The sequence below is a fragment of the Mytilus trossulus genome, chromosome 8, assembly GCF_036588685.1.
Source record: "Mytilus trossulus isolate FHL-02 chromosome 8, PNRI_Mtr1.1.1.hap1, whole genome shotgun sequence".
In the NCBI taxonomy this organism is placed as follows: domain Eukaryota; kingdom Metazoa; phylum Mollusca; class Bivalvia; order Mytilida; family Mytilidae; genus Mytilus; species Mytilus trossulus.
Genome location: NC_086380.1, coordinates 23,871,386 through 23,889,537, shown reverse-complemented (window position 1 = coordinate 23,889,537; position 18,152 = coordinate 23,871,386). Strand labels below are relative to the sequence as shown.

At 30.7% G+C, this 18,152-nt stretch overlaps 1 protein-coding gene across 2 annotated transcripts; it reads right to left on the bottom strand.

The window, feature by feature from the left end:
* Positions 1 to 310: 310 nt before the first annotated feature.
* On the bottom strand, positions 311 to 18,076 carry LOC134680726 (protein NipSnap-like). 2 transcript variants are annotated; one of them, XM_063539931.1, is made up of 10 exons: positions 17,950 to 18,076; positions 16,468 to 16,658; positions 15,881 to 15,926; positions 11,832 to 11,923; positions 10,826 to 10,896; positions 9,403 to 9,543; positions 8,803 to 8,834; positions 6,461 to 6,555; positions 2,811 to 2,894; positions 311 to 2,248 (listed from the first exon to the last, which is right to left on the bottom strand). In XM_063539931.1, exons 1-10 carry the CDS (start codon positions 18,036 to 18,038, stop codon positions 2,184 to 2,186), a joined length of 906 nt encoding a protein of 301 aa, XP_063396001.1. In that variant the 5' UTR covers positions 18,039 to 18,076; the 3' UTR covers positions 311 to 2,183. The 2 variants fall into 2 exon arrangements, with proteins under 2 accessions (XP_063396001.1, XP_063396002.1); XM_063539932.1 differs by lacking the exon at positions 6,461 to 6,555 and adding an exon at positions 4,209 to 4,303.
* Positions 18,077 to 18,152: the final 76 nt, after the last annotated feature.

Below are 18,152 nucleotides of genomic sequence, written 5' to 3'. Positions count from 1 at the left end.
TAGACTTCAACTTCATCAAAAACTACCTTGACCAAAAACTTTAACCTGAAACTTGCTCTATCATTTTCTATGTTCAGTGGACCGTGAAATTGGGGTCAAAACTCTGACTTGACATTAAAATTAGAAAGATCATATCATAGGGCACATTTGTTTTAAGTTTCAAGTTGATTGGACTTGCAACTTCATCAAAAACTACTGCGACCAAAAACTTTAACCTGAAGTGGAACAAACTAACGGACGAAAGGACATACAGACCAGAAAACATAATGCCCTTCTACTATCGTATGTGTGGCATAATAAAAAGTCAAGATTTTTCACTTAAATAACAATTTATTGTTTTAAAATATATTCCATCTATATTACACACATCTAAGAAAGTGAGTACAGATGTGTTTATAGATCATTATATAATGCTGTCATAGACTTTGTGAGATCTAATGCAATATATGGTGGCTATAGACAGTATTTTTTATTTTCTAACATTTTCAAATTTTCTCATGCTTTAAGATCTCAGTCTTCACTATACATTTGTATTATAATATGGCAGACATTTTATTTTGTCTTTTAATTGTAAGTTTAAAAGCAGGTACAGTTCGAGTTTTACTCAATAATATGATAAGTTTTATAACAATCCTGTACAACATAGTCCTTAATAATTTCAAACAATTAGTTAAATACTAAAAGATTATTTCAATTTGTTTGCAATTCATTTTACAGTTAAAATAAACTTCACCAAAAAAGTATTACAAATAAAGAATAGTTTAAATGGACAAAATGCATTTATTTGAAAAATAATACTACATATATTGCAATTACTTTTCTCAAGTTCTATAAAACTCTGTAATAAGTTTTTTCAATTATACATAATTGTTCTTTTTTTAAAAGAATAAATATGGTAAACTTATCTTTTTATTTATTAAATTTATTTTATATATTTTACTTATACATTTCCATATCTTAAATAATTTTATTTTCAGTAAAATATCAATACTTTTAAACCGACAGTATTATTTAACAACTCATTTCATTCCATGAAAAAAAACATATAATATAATAAAAAGAGAAAATTGAACATTAACACAAACCACAATGAACATGCACCAAATACAACCCAGTAACATAAGATATAGATATGAAACAACAGGGAGATAACTCTGCTTTAGTCTTCATAATTAAAACAGATAAGGTGAACAATCAAACCATTCACAAATACAATCGCTCAGCTAGTTTTTATTCATTCCAAAAAAAATTTTCAATAACATTTCTCATATGTATTTGTATTATAGGTATACATAAACTTTAACCAGAACTAACGACACATGTACACGTACATACAAAAATGTAAATAATACAACAAAGTGCTATAAGACCTTCACATTCAAGTTTAGTGTTTCTTAAAAAAAACCAAGTTATCCAAATTTCAAATTCAGTTTTGCCCTTAATAAAAGAGTTTTTTGTATACTATAAAAATCTCAAATTCACATTTATATTCTGATAAAATATAAAGTAAAGAATTTTGTAGTTATAAAAAAAAATATATTAACTGGTCACAATGAATCATAAGAAACTTACTAGAAATATCAAAATCAACAAAAAAAATTGACATATTGAAATGTCTTCCCTGTTTTACTGATTGTGATTGAACGACATTTGGAACTTTGAGATTGAGGGGTTTATACAGGTATTACAAAAACATTGACGAACCATGAAAATGAGGACAAGGTCAAGTAAACCATTAAAATCTTCAAAGTGATCTACAAATCAACACCACAAGATTGGCATCACTATTTCTAAAATTCAGCTACATGTTTACAGGTTTTAATTATTGAATTCTGCTTCTTAAATGCAGTGACTTTATTTATCTTTAAATATCTACTGTATAAGTTAATCATCTAGTCTAACTGCATAATCTTGAAATTATATTTTTACAAATACATGTACCTAAAACATTTTTATATATATTTTTTTCTTACAAAAAATCATAATCCTATCAGAATGAAAACAAAATAAGTTTTCATTTGAAATGTCTGATATACAATACAAGTATTTCTATCAACTCTTTTTAATTTATAAACAAGAAATAAACATGCTATCCTACAACTTGTAAGATTCTGTGTTTTTTGTATACTGTTTAGTCTATAATGCAATCTTTGAACGTTGTCCGTTCTCCCTGAGTAACTCTCCTACTGGAGAGGTGAGAAAGGTGTTGGTATCAGGATTCTAGACTGCATATGTCTTATCAATGGCACTGAAATAGAAAAGTATAGTTAAGAGAATGGTGTAGGTTTCACAATGAAAACTTGGAAATAGATAATAAATAGGCTGATGAGTTTTATAGCTTTTTTTCAACTGATTGTAATGTTTGTTCTTATGTTGTGCTGTTACACTTCTGTCCCAAGTTAGGGATTGGATGCCAGGAAATATGTTTAACCCAAAGACATTTTGTATCTTCTGTTGCTGTAAATCACATTTTTTTGTTCATTTTTTTGTACATTAATCAAGCCCTTTGTTTTCTCTTCTGATAATTTTCATTTTTAAGCATTGTTTATCATACTATACAGTTGGGATTTAGCTCATTGTTGAAGGTCGTACTATGACTAATTGTTGCTTACTTCTACATTATGGGTTCTCTGTTGGAGGGTTATCTCATATTTAACAAAGTTTGAAATTCATTGAAAACTTAAATCTGTTGTTTCCAGTTGCTTAATTTTTTTTACAAAACGTGTTATCCAACTTATAATAATGAATCAACAGTAAGATGGAACAGTAACATTATGTTCATCTTCAACCACATGTGCACCATTTATTACCTGTGTAAGCAACACATTCATCCCAGCCAGGTCTGCTCCATGCTGCTTCTCTTGTCTCTTTACGGGTCTGTAAATCTGTATATCCTACAACAGTAATGAAAGACTAATGAAGAAAGGTACAAAACAAGGCCTCAATTGTTTTTAAAAGTCTACATTCAGTCACATTTTGATCATTGGAAGAATACTTTATAACTTTAATTGTAGTCCGTTCTTGAGACGATCAAATGTTAAAATTGAAAATTAAAATTTGGAGAAGAATTCATGGAGTAATGGTTATTCTTTCACCCTAAATGATATATATTTCTATATACTATTGTAAGTAATTTTCCATATTCCATGAAAGACAATTATTCAGTGTCATATATAGCTAAATAAGGGCGTTGTAATTTCAAATTTCAGTTACCAAGACATTAATTTCTGATATGACTAGGTGAAATTTTTCACTTATCTTTTGCTGTATGTGTCTTTTACTTTTTACATTTTTGAGGTTTAGTGATACTTGAGGTATTAAAATATTTATTTGCCAAAAAAGTTGTATAAATCCTCTAGGAAAAAGTGTACACTGTAAAAATGACTTAGCCCCGTATATTTACTACTGTATATTCTGTCACTAAAACTTGCTGCACATGTATTTGATATTACCAGGAAAAAAACTATAAGAATCTTAGTATTCATTCTGTTTTAATGCTATTAGACTTGCTGGAATTAGAATATGATCTTATAGAAATGACATATATATGAATGAAATATTCGCCTACCAGTATCAAAATATGTGGCATTTCTGATGATTTCAACAGTTGATTTAACATTACTAAGAGTTATATTAATGTAATTTTTTTTCAGATTTGGATTAATCATATATACATTATAATACAGTTATTTTTAAAGATGATAAAAAAATTAGTATAAAAGTGTTCTAAAAGCTTATACTTTTTTAAGTTACAGTGCTTTTAATAAGTTGAAATTCAGTGCTATAAAGTGTTTATGTTTTAATTCGTCAATAATAACAGTGCATTTCATTCTGAATTCTTCATTTTATCAACTTTGATTAGTACATGCCATTTAATTACTGTGGATTCATTATTATTTGTTGGATACTAATTTTCGTAGATTTCGTGGTAACCCCAAAACCACAAATTCAAATGTCCAACGAATAACATTTTGTATATAGGAGTTTATGCAGACTTCTAAAAAGCCACGAAATCAAATATCCACGAAATACAAGTTTTCCTCAATCCACGAAAATTGCTACCAACTAAAATAAATGAATCAACAGTAATCAACCTAAAGATTTTTTTAGATTTTCTTTAACATGCAATGGGACTGAAATTTATGCAGACATTGACAACAGAACAATACTGTACCTGGGGGATGTCACATGCTATAGAGAAAACATACCCCATAGATGATGTACAACATATTGTTCTCCTAGATGTGAGAAGAAACCTCCGACAGGCTCGTTATTTGTCTTCCGGTTTTCTATACCACGGGCCCTATACAACAAATCAAAATCTTATCTAAAGCATTCTTAATAGTTGTAATTGGTTTTTAGTCCTAACGAACCAGTCATATCGACTAGAGATTTCAGCCTGAAAACTAATAGTTCTTTCAGCATGCACTAGAAAATTGTAAGAAGTTTTCAATCTTCTAACCAGTACTGCACTGTGTACTACGCATATGATATTCTGTACAAGCCATGAGGTAAAACTGAAAATAACATGCAAAAGCACAATAAAAATCAGGCTCTAAGCAACTCTTAAAAAGCACAAATGATCAGATAGTTTCTGTAGCATGAATCATCTGCTCCTAAATACAATGACTATTTCAGAAAAAAATGTATTGACATGTTTAAATGTTTACATAGAATGTCTTTGATAGTCGTTTCAATACATTTCTTTCTGTTTGAATTAGTAATGAGAGGGGAAATCACTTTAATTCAAACAACTGCACATTTCAAAATTATTTTAAAAGCATTTGCACTTTCATACATATTAACAGCAACTCATATGTTAAATGTAAGCAATTCACACTGAAATGAATTAGTATTGCGTTATTAAATTTACATAAGCATTAGTATTTATATCTGAACATCTAATACTGTTATCTTAAAAATTCTGTACCATAATTTCCTGTTTCAGAATTTCTAAGGATTATGGGTAACTTCTATGATTGAACATCAAAATGAAAATGACATTATGCCATTGGTTGATTTTCCACTGTTTAGGAAATTATTGACCAATCACAAAATATTGCTATATGCTTTGAAAATGTTACTCAGTATCCAATAAAGTTTGAAATCATGAATTACTAAAAGGGCAAGAATGCAAAAATAAAATTCAAAACAATTTTGGTAAAATTTGTTTTCCCCAACAAAGCAAATAATTGATGTATTTTGGAAGACTTTCTATATTCAGTCAAACATTCTAAATACTTTCTCATTTCAAATTATATTACAACCAAGTTTAAACAAAGTGAAATATTTGTTCTATATCCCTAGAAAAACTACCAAAGGTGGAAGTGACAAAGTTTCCAAGAAATTTAAGCTTCAATTATAATTAGCAATACTGTATAAGGATGTTCACACACAAATAAAAGCAATAATGTCTTAAATGCTACTTAAAAAGACTATAAAAAATATCTCTGCTTAGGAAATCATTAATAAGCAAAAGCTTGTTATCAATGTAGCCAATGAAAATAAATGGATTTTTGTTATAAAGGATGAAAAAGATACATTCAATTTATGAAGTGAAAATACTGTGTGTACATGTACAAACATATATACAATATCAATTTCAGATTGGAATTTCAAACACAAAAATTGCCATGCAGAAATAGTTTACATAAAACTCAAAATTTTACGCAAATCATATATTAATTGACACAAAAATGTACATAAACAAAATGTCAGTAAAATGCAACATATACTTTTTTCTTGGTAAGATAAGAATGTTTATAAAAAAAAATAAAAAGATAAACATATATGGTACTTTTTTATTGACATTTTGCTTTATACAAGCATGAATATCAAAAGCAAAATGCAAAAAAACAAAACTTACACACATATAATATCAAAACATATTAGTAAACATGAATCATGCCAGCCAATTTCTGACAGGTAATTTGTTTTAATCCTGGCTTATTGTTCTTTCAACAGAGAATTAAGATATGGTCTTTTTAAACTATTTAATGACTGGTTTTGAAGAAGAAGTACTATAGTGCAAAGTCAAAAGTTTCAAATATTGAAATGGTGCACCTACTTTGAAGCAGCAGTTAAATTTGTATGAATTCAATTGGCCTGTAGAAGAAGTCATTTAAGGCCTAATAAAACTTTTACAAGCTTAGCCTGGTGGGCTAGCAGCAGAGAGTGTTTTGGGTTTTTTTTCAGGTGAAAGAACAAACTTGAAAAGTACCTTGACAATGCAATAACAATATCATTGCTTTCAATTTTGAATTTTAAAAATATAAATAAAGATATGTTTTCTAAAATAAATTTGAAAAAGACAATTTCGATACTGAATTTGATAGCAGCAATACAATTTCAATACATATTGTTATTACATTTGAGGTTCTGAAATTGGCTGAAATATTTTTTTATATTATGAGGGTGAAGCTTGCAGATGTGGACTGAGTTAGGTCCACTCACAACTTACCCCAAACATGGTGGACCATATATAGGTCACCTATCTGTGAAAATACACCCAGTACAGGTTCCTCTCCCTGTCCTCGGGACTGTATACCTCTAGCCCTTTAAATTGGGATTAAAAATTAGAAGAAAAAAATATAAAACCTGCATTGCAACAACTTTGTTCAGACAAGGCAAAGATCTGTTTTAATACCTATGTAACATCATCTCAAAACACCATTATGGTGAACTGGTGTAATAACAAGGCAAAACAATTGATTGTGTTGCCTTGGTTCCCCTGCTATGCACAGCTTTTCACTGGACTTTTTTTTACACACGATGAATGAAAAAAAATAAAAATGAAAGTACCATGAAAAGAGACTGCATGAGTGTCTGGATAGCATATCTCATTCTGTATTCTTTAATTTTGTAGATTATTTTTCTCTAATCTTTATATTTTAAGTTTAACTCCCCATTATTCTCTAATCTATTTTTGGGGGCCATTTTGCTAAAGTAAAGTCAACTTTGGAATTTGAGCACTTTCCCGTACATTTCCTACTTCACAAAATGCTTATTTCATTATATACATAACAGTCACAGTAAGAGGTACAAATTAGTAATGACCAAATTTATGTTGACTGACTTTGGAGTGACTTATCCTTATATAGAGAGGACGGCAACGTCAAAATACGGCCGCTAAAGTGTACTATAATAGAATGTGGTATACACTATCAGAAAACAAGCAATATGTGGTTGATATATGTCAATGTGGATCAATATTAACCTTCCAAAAGGGACTTCAATGTCTAATTAATGGTGGCCATCTTGGATAAAAAAAGGGGGGATGAATTGGAAATTTTGAACAACCATAACTTTTGAACTGTATATCCGATTAAGAAAATTAATAGCTCAAAATGTTTGTCTCAAGGAGCTTTGTCCAATAACATGCCTAAATGACAATATATTCCCTGTCAATAATAAGGCCTGGCCTCTCTACCTTATAAAAAAACAAAAAACTGGAGATTGGTTTGTTGGTTGATGATTTTCTTTTTTGTAAACCCAATCCAAACCCTATTGAAAAATAACCTGGTATCTAAAAAATAAAAAAAAAGTATGCTGTATCACTGTATTTCTGAAAATGCTCAGTTTATGTTCAATGAAAGCCTTGGTTCACCTGTAGAGAGAAAAAAATATGTCTGCTTAAAGAGTAATTGTCTATTAATACAGTATCACCTGCAATAATATTCAAATAATTCTTTGATAAAATTCTTCGTTTTTACTTGCTAATTTGGTTATATACTTCTTTGTTTGCCTGGAGAAAAAAATCAAATACAAGAAATTCTCCTTTCACTTTTGAAGTTATCTGAAAATCAAGTTGTAAACATGTGGTTCATAAAATAAAACATGGTCCGGTATGTTATCAGTTCAGCATACAATTTCATTGAAATAAAATTATGCAGATATAAGAAGATGTGGTATGAGTGCTAATGACACTTATCTGCTTAACAAATAGCACTTGCTTGTCTTGAAATATGTATAATCCCTTGTAATATTGTAAAATAATAAATACAATGTTCCATGATATATCAAATAACTGCACAATTGTTGTATATTGTCTACAGTTTTTAAATTATCTGAAATCTATATTGCCCTGTAATTGATGGGAAATCTATATGGATGTAAAAGTGTGCATTTGTAAAAACATTGATGCGCTAAAACTTAAAAGTAAGAACAATAGTCTTAAAATATTAAAGATTTTTTGTTTTCCAGTTAAAAAATTTACTTTTTGAAATAATAAAAGACAACTATGATTTTTTTCTAACGGAACAAAAAAGTAACAAAATCTGAACAGATAATGCTCACCAAGTTCCCCTGTAATGTACATAGTTTTTACTTAATCTTACTTTTAACTCATTAAATATTCAGTTTGAACATTGCCATTGTAATAGCAATCAAATCTTTTGTATATTACTTTACCATACATGTTCTTTGAAATAGGCAATAACAAAATGTGTACCTGCACCTACTTGCATAAATGTCATTTAATTGACCATCAGCTTCAGGTTGATATATCTCTCCCAAGTCAGGAGCCATGTCTTTATTTTTCTCTTCATGTATTTTCCTGAGTGTTTACAACAGATCTCCGATTGTGTCTGTTAATTTTTATCGGCTTTATTAAAAGTTTGTCATGTTGTTTAAACTCAGGTCTTGTATTGAAGATTGCAAGTCTTTTGACAGTTTTGTTATATGTTTTATGTTGCTGCCTCATTGATGTTTACTATCATCTCCTTTTAATCCACTTTTAAGGTTTTTTTTCAAGAGACTTGTTTTTCTATATATATTAAAGGTAATAATGTTTGAATAACTTACCAACAATTTGCCCATTCTATCATTGTGCCAGCCTGAAAAAAAAATATAATTTTTAAGACAAAATGTAGTTATAGGATATAAGAAAATGCACTGGGTCTGCTGTAATGTTTCTTGTTTCATGACCGATAGACATTTTCTGCTGAAATGTTGCATATTGGACCCCCCCCCCCCCCCCCCCAAAAAAAAAACAAAAAAAAACAAAACCAACCAACCTCTTATATGCAAAAATGTTGTTTGATTTCTGACATCTGAAATTCAAATTTCTGATGGAGTTTGCAACCCTAATTACCCATTTAAATACATCATAAAAGTCTAAAATAGATATATAAAGTCAGCGTAAGGAAGGTAATCCAACATTGTACAATTTTATTTCAGGATAACCTCCCTTACACTGCTTTAATATTGTCTATTAGCAAGGAAACCCTTTTTTTCTCCTTTTTTGCCTCGAATTCCTAAATGATTTTGAGCCATAACCATCCAAATCCAATCCTACCTGTCCCTTTGTTGTATGGAAACTTGTGTTATCAAATTTTGGTAAACCAAATTTTTTAGCTGATAAGTGACAGACAGATCAGAAAATCCTTTACCAATGATTCATACCTTTAGTGTATAACTTCTCATCTCATAAATGTTTTTACCCTTTCTTGGTTCAAGTTTTGGCCAAAAACTAAATGCTAACAAGATCTGATTCTTTCTGGATCTTAACATTTTATTTCTGGCTAATCTGTATTCTATAAAGTCCTGTAAAAAAGAAAGATAAAATGTTTGTAAAAAATTGTAATATATCAAATTGTAAAAAATGTAGGTCACAAAAGGAGTCTATGATTAAGGGATAGAAGAACATGCATTCTCTAATTTTTGTGCTACTTTCATATTTCCTGAACGGTGTGAGAAAAATATTTCTCTTCACTAGTGAAAGATATGTTCTCGGCAAATGATTAGTTGAAATTTGATTATGAAGTCTAAATGTTTTGTTCTTTCTGAATTTTCCTATTGTGACGTCATGAAAAAAGGTGACCATGCCTGATGACGTCAAATATAAAGAACACAAGTTTCTGAAAATCTTTGAATCTCGACAGTTAAATTTAAGTTATTTAAAGAGCTTGGCAAGCCTCGTGCTTTAGATAATTAAATTTAACTGTCTCGAGTGGAGAAATATCGTAATACACTTGTTGCAGTGTAGGAATCTATATTCCGCACTGGTAGGATTTCTGAATAATAGAAATGTTGTATTTGACTTGATTTGGCTGAGCAAGATAAAACTAAGGCCTCTTCTTAAAGAGTGTGAAATTTTCATTTGTAGCCTTTTCAGTACAGATTTCATATCTCATGTTGTTAAATAAATACATCAAGCAAAATCACAATAAACATTGATAAACTCTATAGCTATAAATGAATCACATCTACTCTTTTAAGCATACAGCCTATATAGATAGCTATCTCAGTATCTGATCTGACAGTTATCAGTTTCTTTTTCAATACTCTTATAGTTTTCCTTACTTAAATTGAGAGAGAAATAAATAAGCAACAAAGAGTCGCATCTTGAAAAAGCAAAAGTATACATGATACAGATGTCAACTCTAAAACCTTGATAGCTTCTTGGAATCACATTAATTCATATTATCGCTATTTTGTGCATTTTTCCTTTGATCTTTTTTGGTGATAATTTTCATATCATGCTTCTCGCTTGAGATGGAAAAATTATCACTAGAAACTAAGGAGGCCATGTGGCGTTGCTAACGAAATTGACATTGAAATTGACAACATCGTCATAGGTAAAATAGCGATAAACAGATGTCATCCAGCTCAAGCGAGAAAATCAATCTCGTTGAGATAATCAACAATAATCTATAATTATCTAAAACCATGAAAACTGTGTAGTAGATTTCAATATATGCATAAATAATTATTTTTTTTACTCAACAAAATTTTAATATAAAATTACATTTCTAATCTCAAAACATATTCTTTTAATTATTTCTTTATAACTTCCTAGAAGAATTATAAAACACAGTACACTAACCTGATCTGTTCTGTAAATTTCTGTAGCATTGTTTAAAACTGGATAACCACCTTTATATTCCCATATGTGTACTGAAATATAAGCTAGTCGTTAATGATTATTGAAGATTTATGCAATTTTCAATGTCTAAGGGGAAATAATGCAAAGTTTAGAAGTCAACAAAAAATAACTGAAAAATATCTGTTAAAATTGCTGATTTTGAAATAACATATCATATTTGCTGTATTCTCATCTACTGTTCATATAAAAATGGACACTGCAAATATATTTCAATATATGTCAATCAATTTCTTTTGAAGATTTGAGAATTTTAAACAATAGAAAAATATTTGGCCTTTTAGCATATATCTTCTTGCAAACTGATTAAATTGATAAACAATGTTTCAAAGCATATTACTAATTGTAACTTATCTATTGCCTTATTTTCACTGAGGTGGAGACATCCATTCTTGTCAATCCTAATTACTATCAATGATTTGCATATAAAAATATGAAGATGCGGTATGATTGCCATTGAGAAAACTATACAACAGGGATTAACTGATTAGATGAGAGTATTTCTAATTGTTCTTCCCAAAGACTTCAATAATGAGCAAAACCCTTATGGCAAAGTAAGCTATACAAGGCCCTGATAGGACATGTAAAACTATTCATAAGAAAAGAAAAGGACCATGTTTAACCCCGCCACATTATTTATGTATGTGCCTGTCCCAAGTCAGGAGCCTGTAATTCAGTGGTTGTCGTTTGTTTATGTGTTACATATTTGTTTTTCATTCATTTTTTTACATAAATAAGGCCATTAGTTTTCTTGTTTGAATTGTTTTACATTGTCTTATTGGGGCCTTTTATAGCTGACTATGCTGTATGGGCTTTGCTCATTGTTGAAGGCCGTACGGTGACCTATAGTTGTTAATGTTTGTGTCATTTTGGTCTTTTGAGGATAGTTGTCTCATTGGCAATCATACCACATCTTCTTGTTTTTTATAACATCAACCTATTAACATACCAGCTTCATCTTGATCTCCTATTTCCACTGTAAAACTGGCCACTAAATTTGCACCTGTTTTCTTTTCATGCATCAGACCTTGAAACCTTGAGCTGAAATAAAACACCCTTGATAATACACACACAAAAGTGCAAAAAAACCCAAATATCTTCATTTATATAATTAACAGTGTATAATCAGGTTTTAAGTTGATACTTGTATATCAAAACTAAATCCCTTCAGAAAACTTGTACAGGATTTATCAATTATTTACATTCCAATGTAGTCCATTAGCCCTGACAGATTTAATTTCAAGGCATTTGTGAAGTTGAACTATGTTGGAATAATTGTGTAGGATATTTCGCAATTACAAATGTACTATCCCTAATTTGTTGACCCGACCTTTTCATTTTGCTTTTGTATATAATCAAAGTGCTGTAAGCACTGTAGGCAGTTAACCAAAAACCAAGGCAAACATAATTATGAAAACTGTGGCAATGTTGCTTTAACTTTTTTTAAAAGATTTAAAAGAACAAACATTAAACATTCATATATGACTGTGCATTTATGTTCATTTAAGGCAAATAATTCATATTTATCAAGGTTTTCAATAGCAACGCACATGACCACGAAGGTCATGAGTCTTTCATGAGTCAGCAGTGGTACAAATTTGCAATGATTGCAGTTCTTCTAGTTGGGCGTAATTGTTTGTATTAGTTGACTGTTAGTAGTTCAAGTTGACTTTAGTACGAGCTTGTAAAAGTATGAATGAACTTGCTTCCCTGGAAAGAAAACCAAGTGTGTTTTACAGCACAAAAGTTATGAGACACAAATCAGACAAATGTTTACTACTAAAGGGATCAATGGTGGGGTCTGACTGACCTGTCCATAGTAAATGTAAATGACTCCCACCTTCACCCCAAGTCCATGATGTCTAAGTTTGGAATAAAATGACAGGTGTTAGGGGCTAGCAAAGTGATATGCATATGTGTCGCCTATGACGCTATGAGATTGACCTTGTATGTCATTCAATCTTTTTGAAATGAAAAACAGGAATGAATATGGTTTAGGCGTTGGTATCTAAATCTTTTACAAGTTCTCAAAACACACACAAGAGGGTGTGGGGTTACCCTAGGGACTATCCCTATTTTTCAATGATTTTTTATATTGTCCCATACATGAATATATATGGTTTATGGGTGGGGATCTCAACTGTTATCGAGTTTTCAAACAGGAGGGGTGGGGACCCCAGTGACTTCCCCTATATTTCATTTGATTTGTTATATTGTCCAATACGTGAATATATATGGTTGAGGGTTGGGGATCTCATCTGTTTCTAAGTTATCAAACAAGAGTGGGTAGGGTAACTCTAAGGACTCTCCCTATATTTCATTTGATTAGTTGTCATACCATGAATATATATGGTTTAATTTAAAGGTGGGGATCTCGACTGTTTCCAATTTCTCAATCGTGACTGCAGGGACTCCCCTATATTTCATTTAATTTAGAGTTGGGGATCCCAACTGTTTCAAAGTTCTTAAACATGAGGGGTAGGTTGACCACAGGGACTTCCCTTATATTTCATTTGATTTGTTATATAGTCTTATACATGAGTATATATGGTTAAGGGGTGATGATCTCGAATTTTTCCAAGTTCTCAAACGTGAAGGTGTAGAGTGACCTTTGGGACCCCCTTATAATTTATTTGATTTGTAACATTGTCCTATACATTAATATATATTGTTTAAGATTGTGGATCTCGACCGTTATAAATTCTCAAACAGAAAGAGGTAGACTGGGCCCACGAACTCCACCTATATTTCATATGATTTGTTATATTGTCCCATCTTCTTCTTCCCGTTACGAGTCGAACTCTGTAGTGAAGTGTAATTGACTTATGAATATGGGTGGGGATCTTGACCGTTACCAAGTTTTGGTCATTTTGGTTTCTTGTGGATAGTTGTCTCATTGGCAATCATACCACATCTTTTTTTATATAAGAAACTTCCAGCTATTTTAACTGACCTATCAAAATTGAGAAGAAAAAAATAACCTTTGAAATTGCATTAATATGTTTAACTTGAAAAGCATTTAACATGCATTACCAAAATTTATCACTGATAAAAAAAATTATACTGTTACCAGGAACATATATATTGTTAGATAAACTGTTCCCAACTGTCACTTGTATTGGATTTTGACATTAAAATTGGTGTACAAAATATTTTCTGCTTTTTCTTTCTTTTACACAATATTGGTTTTCAATTCTAGTGTTTATATTTATTTACCATGCATAGATGTATTTTGTAACCTGTCTGGATTTTTTTTGTTGATAGCCCCAAAACCCGGGATTACCCTTATCCGCTTCCGGAATCGGATCCATTACTGTAATCTCGCGGCAGCCATTTTGTTTACAGTGTTGTTTTTGACAGAAAGTGAGATACGATTTCACTCAGATGTACACATTATTTATCGGCGATTTTCTGTATAAAGCTAGCGGTTGAACAAATTGAACATCGCTGTCATGAATAGAAATGATGAAAATAAGTTTGAGATCATTTTTTAGGAAACTTTGGTAAAAATGTTTGTAAAGTTATTTTTTTACTTTCTTTCAAGGTCCGTCGGGCGTAGCTTGTAATTAAGTAAGTCCGTCTGCAAAAGTGGAAGGTCACAGACCTCGGACCACCGCTTATTTGAAACCCTGCGTCCAAATTTAAAAGATACGAAAATTTCGTCTTCTTATTCAAAATTGCCGCCAACAGCGTGATCAGTTGAACTTATATTAATAGACCACTGACGTATATACTGACAAATAATATTCCTACGAGTTTTGCAATTTGGAAAATCTTAACTACTTGTCTTTTATATAAAATATTTCATACATTTGTTCTTTGACATCTTAACCAAAAGCTCAGGGGATAATAAACTACACAAGGATTCCTAATGTGCTCTACTTCCTATGTGCAACTTCAAAACTGTTGGGAAAATCGACGATCATTTAAGGTTTTTCTGGTCATATTCTTTGTAATCCAGAATGAAAAGTATGAAAAAACTGCCCAATAAGTTATAAATAATAAAGTAGTCAGCTAGATGATAACAATGGCACATATTTCAGCATTTACTGGGTAGCACAGAAATCCAGGGTGCTTGCTTAAGGCAGCTTAACTGCCTAAAAATATAATCAACAACATGTATAGAAAAGTTTATGCCATGAAGGGCTGAAATTAGCTGGTGATGATGGCAAGGATATCAATTGATCACACAGATCATTTGGGCCAAGTGAGCTTAAACCTAAGATGATGATGAATTATGACCATTAAATGTCCAATGGCCAATTTAATACATATTCAAAATGAAAACAATATGAATATCAACTCTGCTTTGTACTAGAAAGACAGGAGAGGTTCGTATATGTGTCTCGGTCAACAGAACCAATTCATTTTTTTGAAGTTAAAAAATGTATATACTGCAGATATGAAATTTCAGAAATACACAAAATGTACCATGAATTCAAAAACACATAAATTTGACATTTGTGTAGATAAGTACACAAGAAATAAGTACATTTATAGTAGATTACAGAAGCATGCTCTTTCAAATTACTGATATCTTCTTGCACTAAATCCTCGTTGATCAGAAATTGAGTATATTTTTCATTTCTCAAAAATAAATGTTGAATGTTTCCAAATTTACAAAGTTCATGTAGGGACCAACAAGTATTGAGTTTAATCCGTGACTAAAATAAACCAAGAACAAGTAAAAAACAAATATTATAAATGTAACTCAGACTGCCACTCGAAAACAACGCCAAATTTGTTAAATTAAAGAATTATGCCTTACAGAAGGTCACAGACTGACTTCATCTACCTAAATCTATCATTTGTATAATTTTATATAATTATTAAAAAAAATTGTGATGAAATCCATTAAATTATCTTTGAAATGAAATGTAATTTGAAAAGATAAAATAATGGCATATCCAATGTCAGAGATACCACTTATTCATATCTGCTAAAACAATGATCCTGAAAAACAAATTCTATCCATTAATTACAATCTATATTACTTACAACTGATTTAAGTAATCTTCCATAAACTCAGGTTTCACAGCATGAACTACATAGAAAAGAAATCTCAAAATACTACATGGTTATAAACAAAAGGGGTCAAACAAACATTTTGAGAAGACCCCAAAACACAATGTGTTAAGATTTGCATTTAGGCTTCTAACAAATTGACTTTCCCTGTTAGCTTCATACTTCTGAAAATGCAAAAGCACATACATGACAAATATGAAAATTCGAAAGAAAATTTGTGCAAAAGATTTAAAAACCAAATTATTTTCTAATGAGTACTGTATTTTCACTTTTTTTTTATATTGAAAGGCCCTCCTGTTTCAAGTAAATAAACCTGATATTGAAGCCATGGCGGTGCATTAAATTAATTATAGCATTTATTAAGCATTACAAAAATACTCTTGATGACTTTTTGTTTTTTGTATTTGTTATGTTTCTGTTTCATTGAGGTATATCCAATCTCTTTCCATTCATGAATATTAATGGCAGAAGTTATTTTCAAGCCATGTGTTCTTATAGTACTAATCATAATAAAGAAATTAAGATGATATTCATCGAAAAAACTTATTACATGTACTTACACTGTATTTCATAAACTGTTTCTTTGGACGAAAGAAGACTAGAATGTGATTCTTTAGTAGGATTTAATGTTCGTACTCTGAGTAAGTTTTTAAAGAATCCTCCATTTTTGGATGTTTGTTGTTCTTCTTGTTGTGGTTCCACTTTAGCAGCCTCTTTATTAGAAAGCAGTGTATGGGATGTGCTTAAAGATCTGAAATAAGAGATTTCAAAAATTTATACAATTTCAAATTCAAATGGCAAAATTAGATAGCCAAAGCTTAACCAAAGAACCTCTCAATAACTAAACAAGAATACAAAAAAATATATATGATATTCAGTGAACCTAAAAAATTTATGAAAACCCTTATTTTGTAATTAAATATACACAAACTGTATCAAACAGTTCACTTAAACATTGATATGTTTACTTCGTGTCAAGTTGATGCGACCATTGTTTTGTTGTGTATTCTATTGTTTGTCTGTTTGTCTTTTTAAAATTTTTAGCCATGGCGTTGCCAGTTTGTTTTAATTTTATGAGTTTGACTGTCCCTTTGGTATCTTTCGTCCCTCTTTTAAAGTTCTGCAGCTAGTAAGTGTTCTACTACTAATCTATCAGTGCTTCTAACTACCTCCCTTACTTCTATCAAATAACTTGTTAATCCCTCCTCCCTTACTTCTATCAAAGAACTTGTTATTCCCTTTTGTAATATAGCATATGAAAATAAAGGTATTAATTTTTTTTGGAGTGTTAAAAATTCTTTAAATGTTTTAGATAAAATACATGCTTTTGTTGGTCCTTAAAATTCTGTTGACAGATAACCGTTTCACAAATGATATCGGATATGTTCCTTACTTCGTAACTACAATCCCCTTCCCTTTAATGAATGTGACCTACCAAATTATACCATTTACCGGATTTGTTATCACAAGAGCAATAGATGGGTGCAACATGTGGAGCAGGATCTGCTTACCCTTCAGTAGCACCTGAGATTACCCCTAGTTTTTGGTGGGGGGGTTGTGTTGTTTATTCTTTAGTTTTCTATGTTGTTTCATGTGTACTATTGTTTGTCTTTTTTTTTTAGCCATGGCATTGTCAGTTTATTTTTGATTATGAGTTTGACTGTCCCTTTGGTGTCTTTCGTCCCTATTAATAACGGTATGTCACAGCCTGAATTTTATGGTAAACGTTATACTTAAAGCGCGAAAATCACTCTGTGATCCTCAGTAAACTCATCAAACCTTTAAAAAATGATAATGATTAACAAATAACCTTATGCCGTTAGGGGACTCATCATTAAGTATCAGCTATCTGCCTATAGCTAAATAAGTTAAATGAACATCAAATTGTACAGTAAATATGCTTCAATGTCATTGGTCTATACTGACAATGCCCACATAAGAAAAGCCATTGCATCATCAGCTGTTACAAAATTCGTCTGCAAATTTGGTCTTTAAACCAAACAAAGTTATTTAACCTATGTTTTTCGACAAAGAAATTGTACCTGCTTGAATTCTGTGCGATGGCTCTAACATGACAACAAGAAGCTGTTGCTGTTCTAGAAAATATTTGCTTCAAAACAATGCTGGCCATTTTCGATTTGTTTTTTGACCTCGAAAAGTTACCGGAAGTCAACATAACCGGAAGCGTATTTTGTTTATATTTATTTCATTGAATTCTTTTTAATGTGAAATTTGTGTAAATAAA

Bases quoted from the DNA above. Each gene is read 5' to 3' on its own strand.
- LOC134680726 (XM_063539931.1), bottom strand. From the start codon at position 18,038: ATGGCCAGCATTGTTTTGAAGCAAATATTTTCTAGAACAGCAACAGCT. The intron at 16,659-17,949 runs GTACAATTTCTT...CTCTTATTTCAG, and splicing joins ATCGCACAGAATTCAAGCAG to ATCTTTAAGCACATCCCATA. The intron at 6,556-8,802 runs GTAAGTTATTCA...CCCAATTTAAAG, and splicing joins ATAGAATGGGCAAATTGTTG to GGCTAGAGGTATACAGTCCC.